This window comes from Varanus komodoensis, unplaced genomic scaffold, assembly GCF_004798865.1.
Source record: "Varanus komodoensis strain SLA01 unplaced genomic scaffold, ASM479886v1 scaffold78, whole genome shotgun sequence".
In the NCBI taxonomy this organism is placed as follows: domain Eukaryota; kingdom Metazoa; phylum Chordata; class Lepidosauria; order Squamata; family Varanidae; genus Varanus; species Varanus komodoensis.
Window position 1 is genome coordinate 1,223,891 of NW_025336455.1, and position 13,006 is coordinate 1,236,896.

General features: G+C 54.4%; 1 protein-coding gene across 1 annotated transcript in view; it reads left to right on the plus strand.

Annotated features, from left to right (window-relative positions):
• The window catches only part of LOC123035247 (zinc finger CCCH domain-containing protein 3-like), a 95,090-nt gene extending 87,395 nt beyond the window's left edge, over positions 1 to 7,695 (plus strand). Inside the window, exon 6 of the mRNA XM_044453234.1 lies at positions 7,513 to 7,695. Coding sequence (XP_044309169.1) covers positions 7,513 to 7,695 — 183 coding nt within the window. The remainder of the gene's footprint in view (positions 1 to 7,512) is intronic.
• Positions 7,696 to 13,006: the final 5,311 nt, after the last annotated feature.

Genomic DNA, 13,006 nt, shown 5'->3' on the forward strand with positions numbered 1-13,006 from the left:
CTCTCTCTCTCTCTCTCTCTCTCTCTCTCTCTCTCTCTCTCTCTCTCGCTTTTTACATTGCATTGTGGGGGAGTGGGACCACCGGGGTTTCATCAGTGGCACAGGAAGCATGTGGGCTTCTCTGAGCTCCATCTTAAGAAATCCATCAGGGCCGAACCCTCGTGAGATAATGTGAACCAGTGTCCATGATTTGGCTCTTTGGGTGGCAAACAGATGGGAGCAGCGTCTGCACTGGCATTCCCCAAACTGGTGCTTGCCAGGTATGTTGGATTACAGTTCCCATCATCCCCAAAGGATCTCCAGCACATCCGGGGGGCAGCAGGTTGGCGCAGGCTGGTCTGTATTGGCTCAACTGGCTCTTGCCATTCGGGAGAGAATGGAATGCAGGGGACGTGCCCTGAAAGGTCAGGCTGAGCTCCCCGGTTTTCTGAACAGTGGATGCAGCAGAGCAGACGGATGGCCGGAGTGCAGCCGGCCCCAGGGTGCGTCCGTGTCGGAGTCACAGTGGCGCTATCGCCGCGCTCACCCACTCGGAAAAGCGCAGGGAGCCGTGCATGGGTGGCATGTGGGACGCCGCGAGGGAGCAGGCCTGGAAGCACGCATCTTATGAGCCGCCCTCCCCCCGGGGTGTTGCCAGGGGTCCCTGGCTGGGTTGCCTTCTGAACCCAAGTCAGTCCCCAGGGCTGTCTCTGGTCCTGTTTCCCTCCTCTGAGGAGCCCCTTTTGCGAGAGCCAAAGCAGCGTGCAAAGCCCAGACCTCCAGGGGCCCGAACACAACACTCCTGTCCACGTTTGAGCAGCCTGGTGCAAAGAGTCCCCGCAGTTGTGGCCGCTTGAGCTGCTCCTGCAGGTGAAACGCTCATGTTCTCCACATGCCAATCCTGCCCTGCTTGGTGTGCCAGGGACCACCTTGGCTGGTACCGGGAGGACGCCGGGGCACGAGGCCTGAATCCAGCTTGCTCTGCTCTGTCCCGCCGCCCAACGGCTTCCTCCCACTGAGAGGAATGTCCGAGCCCCACTTCGTCCAAAAACTGCGCATGCTCTTTTGACACCGCTCTGTGCGTGGAATCAGTGACCCCCATCTTTCTCCTCCATCCTCTTCGGCATTGATAGGAACGGCATGTTGGAGTCGTGGCGTTGCGGTGCCTCTTCCCCAGAAGCCGCAGGTGAGGTGGCACTGGATTGCTTCCGCCCCTTCCTTTCCCAAGCGGCATATCAGGCAGGCAGACTTTTCCCATCGTTGGCCCTCGGCTCACTGGAACTCGGCAGAGTTGTGCTTTCTTTGGTGCTTTTCTTTGCCAGTTGGTCTCCTTTTTGCTGGCACCGTCCCAATTCCATTTTAAGCTCCCTCAGGGGAATTAGGGGTGTGAGTTGTGTAATTTGCTTTCTGAAATGTTGATACCGCATTGCTTAAAATGTCAGTTTGTCTTATGCTGTGATGGCGTAGCTGGACTATTTCCGTCCCTCCCATGGCAAGCCAGACACTGGCAGTGGAAGGAACTGAACGGAGACGGTGGCGTCCTCCTCCTCCTCTCAAGTTTTAATTTGTGCTTTTATTGAGGCAGCTGAAGCAATAATGTGAAAATTGAGTATGAGATGCATATTTACTTCATTAAAGTTAAATATTTTGTTACTGCAAAACCCATTATGAAATTGCTGAAGGTATTAAAATAAGTTTTCATTATTATTCTAATAACTTTGATTTTTTCCCCTGTTCAAGCAAGATTTAGCCAAGGCAAGGAAGGTGGTGGAGTCCTGGGCTGCAGTTCAGGGCTCAAAGGCGAGCGAAGGATGTGGGAGGAACACTCCCCCCTTCAGGGTTTGGGGTACCCCCCCCCGGCAGTGGTTCTGGGGATCGTGAGGTGAACCTGGCTGGATTAGGTGAAATCCTGGAGGACCCATGGAGCCAGAATGAGTGCTGCCACCTCTTACATCTGCTGCAGAATATATGAATCCTGGCTGTGGCCGGACTTGGACTACTCAGTTCTGGTCGCCTTGCCTGAAATAGGACATTATTGTGCTGGGAAAAGTACAGAGGCGAGTGAAAAGGCAAGCAAAGGGAGACACGGAGAGGTGCTTAAAATAACACCTGGTGTGAAGAAAGTTGCGAAGGAGACTTGTTTCTTCCTCTTCCATAATGCTGGAACGTGGAAGGGTCACCCCATGAAGCTGATTTTGGGGGGGGGGGGGTTTAAGACAGACGAGAGGAAGCACTTCTTCATCGTACGGTGAAATGATGGGATTTGCTGCCACAGAAAGTGGTGCTGACTGCCAATCCAGACGGCTTTAAAAATGATTGGACAGGTTCATGGAAGTAGAGATGGTCAGTGGCCACCAGCCTTGCTGGCCACGGCTCCCTCCTTCCCCAGAGGAGGCCTGCCTGCCTGTACCAGGATCTGAGGAGCTGGGCAGGCGGAGGCCCGGCACCCATCCTGCTGGCTGGCCGCCACGTGTGCGGAGTGCTGGGCTGGCTGGACCTTGGGCCTGATTCAGATGGGGCCTTACATGTTCTTGCATTTTGAAAGGGGCACCTCTCCTTTGCACCAACCTGCTGCTCATGGTGTGTAACAGCAGCCCGCTCCCAACCTGCACATTTCTGTAATTTTGTCCGTGCATAGCAAGTGGCATAAGCAACCATGGTGGCCGGGAGAGGGATGCCTGGCACCACCGCGAGCAGCCACTGGCACGTGGAGCAGGGCCGTCTGCCACTCTCTGCAAGGCCCTCCTCCCCGTGTCCTTTGCAGGTGGGTGGCGGCAGTGGGACTGGTGCCTGCTCTCCCTGAACTACTCCTGAGAGTCCCCTGGGCTGCGAAGAAATCAAATCTAAAGTCTTTAGAAGGCAAGAGAATGAGAATGAAGCCCAAATCCTTTGGCCACCTAATGAGAAGGAAGGACTCCTGGGAACGATGGACGGCAAAAGGAGAAGGGGGCGGCAGAGGATGAGGGGGCTGGAGGGGGTCACTGGGGAGGTGGCTGTGGGGCTGGGTGGACTCTGGGGGCTGGTGGAGGACGGGAAGGCCTGGAGGAGTGTTGTCCAGGGGGTCGCGATGGGTCAGACACCACTTCGTGACTAAACAAAGCAAACCAAAAAACCAGCGCCCTGAACTGCTGCTTGCTGTCGGCTCTGCTTTTGTTGCTGCTGTTCATGGCTTGCAGTTTTAAAGTTACTCTGCTCCTCGCAGGGTGCAGGGCTTGCTAAAAGCAGCCTAGCAGTTAAGAGCGACTTGACTGCCTGGGTGCGTATCCCAGGATCCTGGCTGGGGAACCGCAGCGCAAGCAGAGGGTCCTAGCCCTCCTTCCGCTGCAAAGAGAAGAAGCTGAACATAAAGGGTGCTGGAGGATTAGGGGGTGCAGTGAGAGGCGGCAGGGAGAGGGAGGGGAGAGAATTTATGCAGAAGGCAGGCATAAGCATTTTGATACTGAGCTCTGCTCAAAAGTGTCACAGTCTCTGGAGAGACAGAAAGAATCTTCTGCCCGTGGGACATTTCAGGCTAGGCTTGTCAAAATAGGCTGCGAACCAGACTCACAGTCCCACGCTCTCCAAGGAATGGACATCTGCTGGAGCTGCTGTGCTTATTCTGAACCGAGGCGGCTTGTACAGGAAGGGAGGTGCTTGTCGGTTTTCTCTTCAGCACACCTGGAACCTTGTAGGTCACGAGGCTTTGCAGGAGCAAAAAGCATCTGCTCGTCTTGCTGGGCCTCGCTGGGTCTGCGCAGCTAAAAGTGCATTTGTAAGTTGACACTTGGCGGCGAGACCTGACATTCCTCGTGGGCTCATCTTGATTAAAGATCTTCTAGCTGATTAAATATCTGGCTTTTAACTGGTTGATAAACCAATTGCATTTATGTCTTGTGACACCTCAGTGGAGATGCCTTTGAGAGGATGCTGAACAAAGGTGACAGTTTCTCCCAGTATGAGGTGTTCAATTGAAAAGACACACACACACACAAACACACGGTTTATTGTTCAGAAAGGGGGAAAGGGATTATTCTGATCCACCAGGCTCTTGGCTTTCTCAGCCTGGGAATTGAACGGGCGATTTCTGAAATGGCTAAACCAACCACAGCTGTCAGAGCTGCTCTTCCAGCTTGCTGTTGTCTTTCAGCTAAATTCACCAGCTTAATGTCAGACAATCAAGAAATGTGTATATCTTGTTCACCATATCCTAGCAGCATATTCCGTTATGGGTAGGGATGCTAGTTTTGGTTTTATTAACAACAATTTAATGGCTCTCCATAACTCTCGGGCAACTTAACAGCATGCATTCCACAAAACAGCCACAACAACAACTTCACAACAATCCCAGGTTTTAAAATAGGCGCGGGCTACACAGATTAGTTCACCAGCCTCCATGTGGTGCTGGAAGGAGCACAAAGATGGCGGCAGGGTCGCCTCCTCAGGGCTGTTCTTCCATAAGCGAGGCTGGGGAGGTCGTCTCCTTGGTGGCTGCCCTGCCTCACCTCACAAGGTGTGCTCTTTGGAGCAGAGCCTCTGAAAACCTTAAGACTTGCCTGGGTGCGTACAAGGGAAGCCCATCTTTTAAGTGGAGAGAGCACATGCTATCCAGACAAGTTCACCAATTCCTCAGTGTGACTCTGTGTCAGCAAAATGGGCACATTGAAAAATGCACACATTAAGACAGTCGCAACTTTAAAAATGTACTATTTGAATCCCACATTTCCAAAGGCCCGCTTTTCTTAATGTGTGCATCTTAAAGTTTGGCTCATTTTAAAAGTGTGCACTCTTAGAAATGCAGAGCTCTAAAGTGTACATCACTTTAGACAATGGGGCGAACAGCATGTCCTCCCCCCGCTTATTTGAACAAACCAGAAGAAAACGTTACAAGCAAGAATAGGGAGCAAACGGAACTGAGCTTTGAAGGAAAGCTCAGAGTATTTCTGCAAGCTTGAGCATCCATGGCTGTCCCATCTGTAATCTGAACAGCTGATCCAGAAAGATTCTGTGGGTGTTGAAATTCATAGAGAGACCCAGGCGAATCAGCTGGGAATTTTCCTAATTTAGCCCCACATACTTTGGTTCATGGGAGGGCGCTTCAGGAGTGACTTGCCGTTCCTGGGGAACGCTGCCTAAAATTTCTGGTTAAGATGCTTCCTACCCAGCAGGGCTTCCATCCGGGAGTGGGGAGACCCTGAGTAGCCTCATGTACCATTTGCCAAGTCAATTTTAAAAACTGGAAGAATTCCAGCCTTGGTTCCTGATGCAGCACAAAGAGCTGCTATTAAAGGCAGATGGAGGGAATGGACAGGTCTTTGCCGTGCCTCCAGGGGCCGTCTCCATCCTCGCCACGGTGAGCTGCGTGTGATGACGCAGCTTTTGGCAAGGTGCGGTGCTGGAGTGGCGGCCGCCATTCTGCAAGCGCCATTTTCGTCCTTGACTGACTGGCTGGAGGCTATTTTTGGTGTGGGGATTTGACCAAAACAAACTCGAGCTTTCCGCCGTCGCAGCCTGAGAAATGTCTCATATGGGAATTGGGCAGATCTGTGGCTCTGTGATTCTTGTGCATTTGTCTTTAGAATCACGCCACTTCTCTATAGAATAAACTCCTAAGTGGCTTACAAAAAAAGTTCATAAAAACAGCCAAACATGCCAAAATCAATTTCATATAATAAGAGCAGGAACGGACTGTAATGGCTCATCATCAGTGGAAGGCTGGGGGGACTTATCCCACCCCGAAAGCTGGATGGAATGAAACAGCGGTTCTGAGCAGCTCACTCAAAGCTGGGGGGTGGGGGTATTCAGCCACCCCAAGTGTTAAATGAAGCAGCTAAACAGGGTCCCGGGGAGGATGTTGTCCGGCACCCTGCATTGCAGACCCTGTACAGATTGGGGGGGGGGGGCAGGCTGGATGATCTTTGGAGCCCCTTCCCTCTCTCTGATTCTGTAAACAACCCAGTCCCAAGCTTTTGCCTTGGGGGAAGGAATGTGGCAAGGAGGCCTTGGGGTTGTGCAGAGAGACTCCGGGACAAAATCCCCCTCCAAAACACAACCAGTAGTCATTTGCCGGGCGTCCTGAACCAAGCCAAGGGATGCGCCACATCACAGCCAAGCTGAAAAGGGTGAGGACAGTGCTCAGGGCCTGCGCTCCCCCCCCCCCCCACACACACACACAAAGGAGTTACAACACAGCTCTGTGTTACTGACACTTCGCTATTGCAAGGGAAAACTGGAATCCTGGTGCAGAGGTTCAGCACGGGGAGGGGGTAGACCTATTAAATCACAGAGGGATTTATGAGCAGGAGGGCTGGATCTCGGGGTCCCCGTTAGCCAGCAACTGCTGAGGGTGCGTGATTCCGGCATGCCATGCATCACGCGGACGTGGCGATCTATATTTCGCCGAGGCGGCAGCCCAAGCGCCGCACCAAGCGCGGAGGTGGGAAGATGCAGGAGAGCGGGCGAAGCAGAGGGGAAGCATTTGTGGGTGGGGGGGCCTGTGCTGGGCCCAGGGAGAGCTTGGCTGGATGCCGGGGCCAGCCCCCCGCCCCGCCCCACACCCCGGCACGGCCTTAGGAAGTTGCCTCCCCAAATCTCCCACAGCTCTCGTGGCCCAGGCAAAAACTAGAGGCAGGTTTGCCCTCCGTGGGGTTTGCTTTCCATGTCCCCCTCCTGGGGGCTCCCCCCTCAGACTCTGCTCTGAAAGGGCACTGAAATGGGGCTGATGCCGCTGACAGTCTCTCCCCAGCACCCCCACTCCCCAGTTCCTTTGATAAGGAAGCGAGAAGTAAACAGAAACCTTGTGTTTAAGCAGATAACTTAGAAATCCTTTTCCATCACATTAGGAAAATGCTCATGTCATGGATTCTGCAAAAAGGCTGGTTTTTAGGACTTTTTTGGTGTAATTTAATATATATATCTTTTGTCTGTGTTAAATTTTGTTTTAATAATCTTGACATGTTTTGTAAAGGTTTAGGAATAAGATTTTTTTTTGAAGGGATGTTAAAACCATTCTCCAACACTGACATCTCATTAAAGTGAAATTTGTCTGCTGGGACTGGAAATGTTACAGACAAGGAGAAAACAGTGGCTGTGGGGTTTTTTTAAAGTTTTTTTTCCCCTATAGGAAGTACTTTTTAATCTTTTTAATGATGATGGTGTGAGACACGCAACCTTGCTTTGTTTCTGAGAAGTCCTGACATCCGGCCTAACATAATCCATTTTCTCTTAGCTAGTCATTGGAGACTTCTTAATAATAAAAATAATAATAATAAAAATATTGTAGCTGTTCTCTCGGCAAAGCTGTGGATTAATCTCTCAAGTGCTCAGTGCGCTCTCCTCCTCCCTGCTGGAATGAAAGACACTTTATACTGCTCAATCTCCTTTTTCAGCTGGAGCTGACATCTGGGTGCTCGGCTTGACTTACTTAATGGGCGGCCGAGCCCCGGCTTCCGTAGGAAGCAGGAGTGGGATCTTCGAGCCGCTTCGCCTTTGTTCCTCTGATGGATCTGCTCTCTGCTGACACGTCCCTGCCCCAGCTCCCCGCCTCCCCTCTGATAGCGTGGAGGCACCCCACCACCACGACGGCTGCGGCCCCCAGGGCCCGGCCGTCAGTGGCGGGAGGCAGCTTTCGACCTCACACCGCTCGCCGTGGGCGAGCTGCGGTTGCAGGTGGTGGAGCCCTTCGAAGTAGGTGGCTTGGAGAACGGCTGCTCCCCCCTCCCCCTCGACCCGCTAGCCTGAGGACGTGCAATTTCTTTTCCTGATTACAGGAATTTCCTGATTCCTGATTCTTTTCCTGTGGATGGACAGGACGGATGCTCTCACGTCCGTGCGGGAGGCCGAAAACCACTGCCATGGCCACCAGTCAGGGGAACTGACTCCCTGCCCTTCGTGTGTTGGCAGGAGTGGTGCGAATCTTTGCCCTTGGGTCTTCCTAGGTCCAGGCATTCCCCTCCGGGGACGCACAAGAAGTCTCTGGAGCCCTGTGTCTCGGGCTGCAATACCCAGATCATGCCCAGCCGCAGCTTCCAGCATCAATGTCCAAACGACCCCAATGCCGCAGATTTTCGGTGTTTTCTCCGGCCCCCTTCTCCTCCCATTATCTGCCCTGCGTGTGTGCTGGGTTTTGGGATTGTTCCTCTTCTTGCACGCTTTAAGGTGGTAAGCACGGCTACGCAGCCCGAAGGCCCAGTGGGGGGATCCCAGCCCTTCCCTCCGTGGAGCTTATTTCAGCGCTGCCCTCAGAGCGGCTCCCCATAACCATTGGCTTGTCCAAATGCATCCTTTGGGGTGGGGGAGAGCGTGCCGTATAAAATCTAGCAATGAACTGAGCAAGGCAGAAACAACTCGGTCAGCACAGAATAGATTGACTGTTACAGAGAAACATCCTGGGCCAGCTTTCTTCAGTTTGGTGGCCTCCAGATGAGTTGGGCTGGACCCCCCGCTGCACACAGTGGTCGGGAACGATGGGCACTGCAGTCCAGCTCATTGGGCGGGTGCCAGGTTGGGGAAGCTTGGGCTAGACCTTGGGTGTAAGTTGGATTTTGCCCTGGCTGGTTCGTCAGTGAACCCTCACGGCAGCACTAGTCTGGCGGCATTCCAAGTGTGCGTGAAGTCCGGAGGGATCAGGGCCATCTCTCCAGGCTAGCGGCTCACAGCTGGCTAGCTCACCTCTCCTCCGAGGGAGGCTGACTGCACCATGGGGAAAGGGTGGGGTGCAGCAGTTGTCCCCAGTCCTGTCTGGGGTTCCTGCCCTTGGTGCTCACCCCGTTTCTGTCGGGGCGCGACTGCACTTTTCAGGTACCCAAAGGCATATCACTCAGGGCTGTTATCGGAGACCGTCGGGCGCAAGAAACGGGCCTCCGTCCCAGAGAGGCAGAGGACATACTCCGTGCTGCTCCTAGAAGAAAGGAAGCGACCGAGGCAACGTGGGGCGTTGGCTGTGCGTGAGAGTGGGCCTTGGCCGCACTTGCTGCCCTAGATGCAGCCCTCCGAGGAGGCTATGGGGGGATTTAGGTTCTTCGCCCTCCAGGGAGCAGCTACTGTAATTGAGCTCTACTTTGGAGGAACTAATGAAAACAAAATAAAACCAGGACTCAGGGGTTAACAACCATCTTTAAATGCAGATGAAAATACTTAAGAATAATGGGATTTTCTTTTTTTAATTTTGGTTAATGGAGTAGTAGATTTTTGAATTGATCCTATTAAAAATAAAACTGTCACTTCCAAACCTGGGGAAGCAATTATGGGTTATTTAGTTGACAGGGTATTTGGTGTTAATCTTGGGCCACTCCTCCTCTGTACTCCCCCCTCCCCATTAGGTGCTGGAGGGGGCGCAGGAAGCCCTCCTCGGGCTTCCTTTGGGGGAGTGAAGCGCCTCACCCGCCCAGTTGCACCGTAAAACTTCGGCAGCTGCCTCGGTCAGACCCTTCCCCGCCTCGCGCAGCAGCAGTGGCTCCGCATGGCCGCGTTCCTGTGTCCTGCCCAGAGGTGCTGTGGCCTGGGATGGAGGGTCTTTGCGTGCAAAGCAGAGTCTCTGCCTTGGCGCCGCGGACCCCTCCCAAAAACGTGACTTGCCTGCCTCTCTGCTGCGTGATGGCAAGCGGGAGGAATAGCTTGCTGGGGCCGGAACAACGGACATACCTGTTGGCCCCTCCTGCCCAGTGTTGGCGTGCCCCCCGTGCAGAGTGAAAAGTCCAGCAGAAGATGGAGAATGGCGGAAGCCGCTTTGCGTTCATTTCGAAAAGAAAAAAAAGCGAGCTAGCTACGAATCAGGTTGATAAAGGCATATAACTCCCAACAGGTGAGCTCAGCTGCCAACCACACGTTGGCGCATGTACAAAATGGACAGATACGCAACATGTGCTTCAGGAATCGGTATTCTGGCAAATGCGAACCATTTGCAAAGTAGTTGGAAAGGCCATCAGCGAATCTGTACTTCTTTAACCTAACAATTGTGCAGACTCCATACAGGTGAGTAGGGAGGGGTGAACATGTGAAGTCCATTGCCTTTGAAGTTCTCCTGGTGGCTTTGTTGTCCCGCTCCAGCTTCCCAAACAGGAGGCTCTTTCTCCCCGACTCCCCATGAAAACCCTGCATTTCTACCCCAGATGTGCACTTTTCCCCCCAAAGGCCAATGGGAACATCAGACCCCCCACTCACGTGGCTTGACCCCCTTCCCAGCGGGACGCGCCTCTCCAACTCCCTCCGGGGGAGCTTCTTCTCGGTGCAGACCCCACCCCCTCGCTGGCAGGCGCGCACCGTATTTCACTGTGAGCTGCAGGCGTCCCCAATGAATGGAAGGCGAAGAAGTGAACAAGCCAGGAAGGGCTTCTGGCGGGTGCTCTGTGGGACCAGCAACAGGGCTGGGGGGAGGCGGAGGCCAGGCATGGGGGGCTCAGTGCCCCTCGCCTCTCCTGATCCTTGAGCGGGGGTGAGAAGGGAGCAAAGCCAAGTGCCCGTCTTTCATGGAGCCCTGTGCGAGGGCCGGAGGGCTCCGGCACGGGGCTGGCCCTCTGCTCTCACGTGGTTATCCGGAAGATTGCGACCGAATGGGGCTGTTCAGTCCTTGCCAGGAACGGCCCGTGTTTGTTGGCCCCCACGGAGCCCCTCGGGCACGTGGAGTAGAAGCCACGCACTTGGCGTGCCTCGCCTCCCTGTCCATGGCCTGGAAGAGGCGACTCCTTGCCACGGCAGCGCTGCGGCCAGGCTTCTTCCCGTCCGGGAGCGGTGGCCTCGGGCGGCGACTCCTGTCCTTCGCACTTGCGGAGGGCGCTGGGCTGGGGCCAGGTGCCCCCAGGCGGCCAGGGAAGTCGCGCCCATGCTGCCTCAGTGCCCTTTCCTGGGGGGCGGTGCCTGGCCTGCCACCCTCTTGGGAGCAGCTGCTCATCCCCGCAGATCAAACGCAGCCGCACGGCCTCTTTGAAGCCTGCGAACTGCCCCAGAAGCCCTTGCTGCTACCAGGAAAAGACGTGCATTTTGCTCCCTCGGCTCTCACGGCGGGACAGTGTCTAAAAGCCCCTGCATCTGGCGCCTGTCATTCGTTTGCGACACCAGCAATGCTGTTCGCAGAGAAATAAGGCAATTTGGTAAGGCTGGCATTCCTTTATCTTCCGCTCCCCATCAACTTAGCCTGGCGGCTTGCCTGTCACGCCCATCCAGACACAGTTGTCGTGTTCTTTCCACATTGACTCATGGTCCGTGTCCCAGATGTATAGGGAAATATAGCTTAATTTGAATGAATGTTCGTCCTTCCTCAGAGATCTTTCGCAGCTGTCGGTGCAGCTTTGGCTCAACTTTGTCTTCAGCTTTTTACATTTATAAATGGTCATTTCACAGGACTTCATCCTCTTGTCAGCTCTTCCATCAGGTTCTTAATGACACACTTTCCTGAAACCACCAGAATCTGTGACGGTGTTTATTTGTACAGCAGAGAGGATGCCTACTTTTTTTCTTTTTTAAAGAAAAGTTTCCAGAGGTTTCTACAAGTTTATTTCAGTGGCTAAGCTTTGACTAGCTTGAGTTTTTTAAACCATTTTGAAAAAGAGAGTCAAAAATTGGTGAGGGGACTTCCTGTTGTTGTTAACGCGTCATCAAGTTGTCTCTTATGAAGGGATGCCTTCTGTGGTGTCCTGACCTTGACAGCCCTGCTCAGCCCATGCAAATGGGGCGGGGAGACAGTGGGGAGCGGGGGTTGCATTGATAGCCTGCTTTTCCCCTCTTGCGAGGAACCCAGGCAGCTTGCAAGGTCCCCCGTCCCTGCAGTTTATCTCCATGGCAGCTTTGTGAGGTAGGTTAGCCTAAGAGTCAGTGACCGGCCAAAATCACCCGGTCAGCTTCAGGGCCAAGGGGGCACTCCTGTGGCCCACTCTAAGACACGAGACCTTTTAAAACCCGTCGGCCAGCCGCTGAAAAGCCCCTGTCCAAACCATGTTCCTGGGAGCCCTCCGAGGCCATGGAAGGGAGGGGAATCCATGAAATCCTCCCACTGGAATGCAAGCCCTCCTGCCCCTTGGAGCCGTGCCAGCGCCTTCAGCTGTGCCTCTCGATTATCCCCCTTCCAGCGACCCCCTGCCTCCCTCCGTTCCCACTCCTTGCCTTGGCCAGAGAGGGGCTGAGTTGGGGAAGGGAGCAGACACGAGATGCAGCGATTCCCTCTTCCCACCTGCCTTTGCATTGCCAGCGCCTCCCCAGGCCGAGAGCTTGGCATTCAAAGGACGTTTTGGGCAAGAACAACAAAAGAGTTGTGCTGGATCTGACCCAGCGCCCGTCCTGTCCACCCGTCTGTCCGCACGGCGGCCGGCCTGCTTTTGCTCCGGTGAGCCCACGAGCAGGGGAGGAGTGCCGCAGCACCCTGCCGCCCGTGTTCCCCAGCAGCTGGTGCAGGGAGGCATTCTGCCTCGATATCGCTGCCCCGAGCGGGCTGCCTGTGTCTGTGGGCGCAGGGGGCGTTGCGCACAAGCATGGGAAGGGGGGGGGGTGGCTTTGCGTGGCGAGCGGCCATGTGGTGCTCTCCGGAAGTGACCCCGGTCACTCCCGATCATCCGCCGCCTCCGGCTTGCTCGGGATGCTGCTCTCCAAGCCGCCCCTCCAACTGTTGGCAGCATCTGGGCTGCGTCTCGCGGAGCTGCCAGCGCGCCACCGATGACTGACAGGACGAGTCTCGCGGCTCCGTTAAAAGTACGAACCCGTTTCCCAGGGCAGGAAGGTCACTCGGCTTGGCAAATGTTTAGGCTTAATTTTAAATTGATTAATTCTTCCTTTCCAAGCTAAAACAAACACACCGTTCTTTTCCACTCCGAAGGATGGATCCACCTGTTTGTTCCTTGCGTGAGAAATATGTGCCTGGACGAGGCCCGGAAACGAGGCTCGCTCAGAGCAGGCCTCTGGGTGGAAGCTCCGTGCTTTTGGCATGGCTCCCACCCCATGCTGGCCTTTGGGGTTGGGGGAGAAACAAGGTTCAAAACAGAGGGAGGGGCTCAGGGCTCTCTAAAGCCGGAGCAGAAGGGGCAAGGCAGGAGAGTGGCAGAAGCCGTCCCACACATTTCTGGAG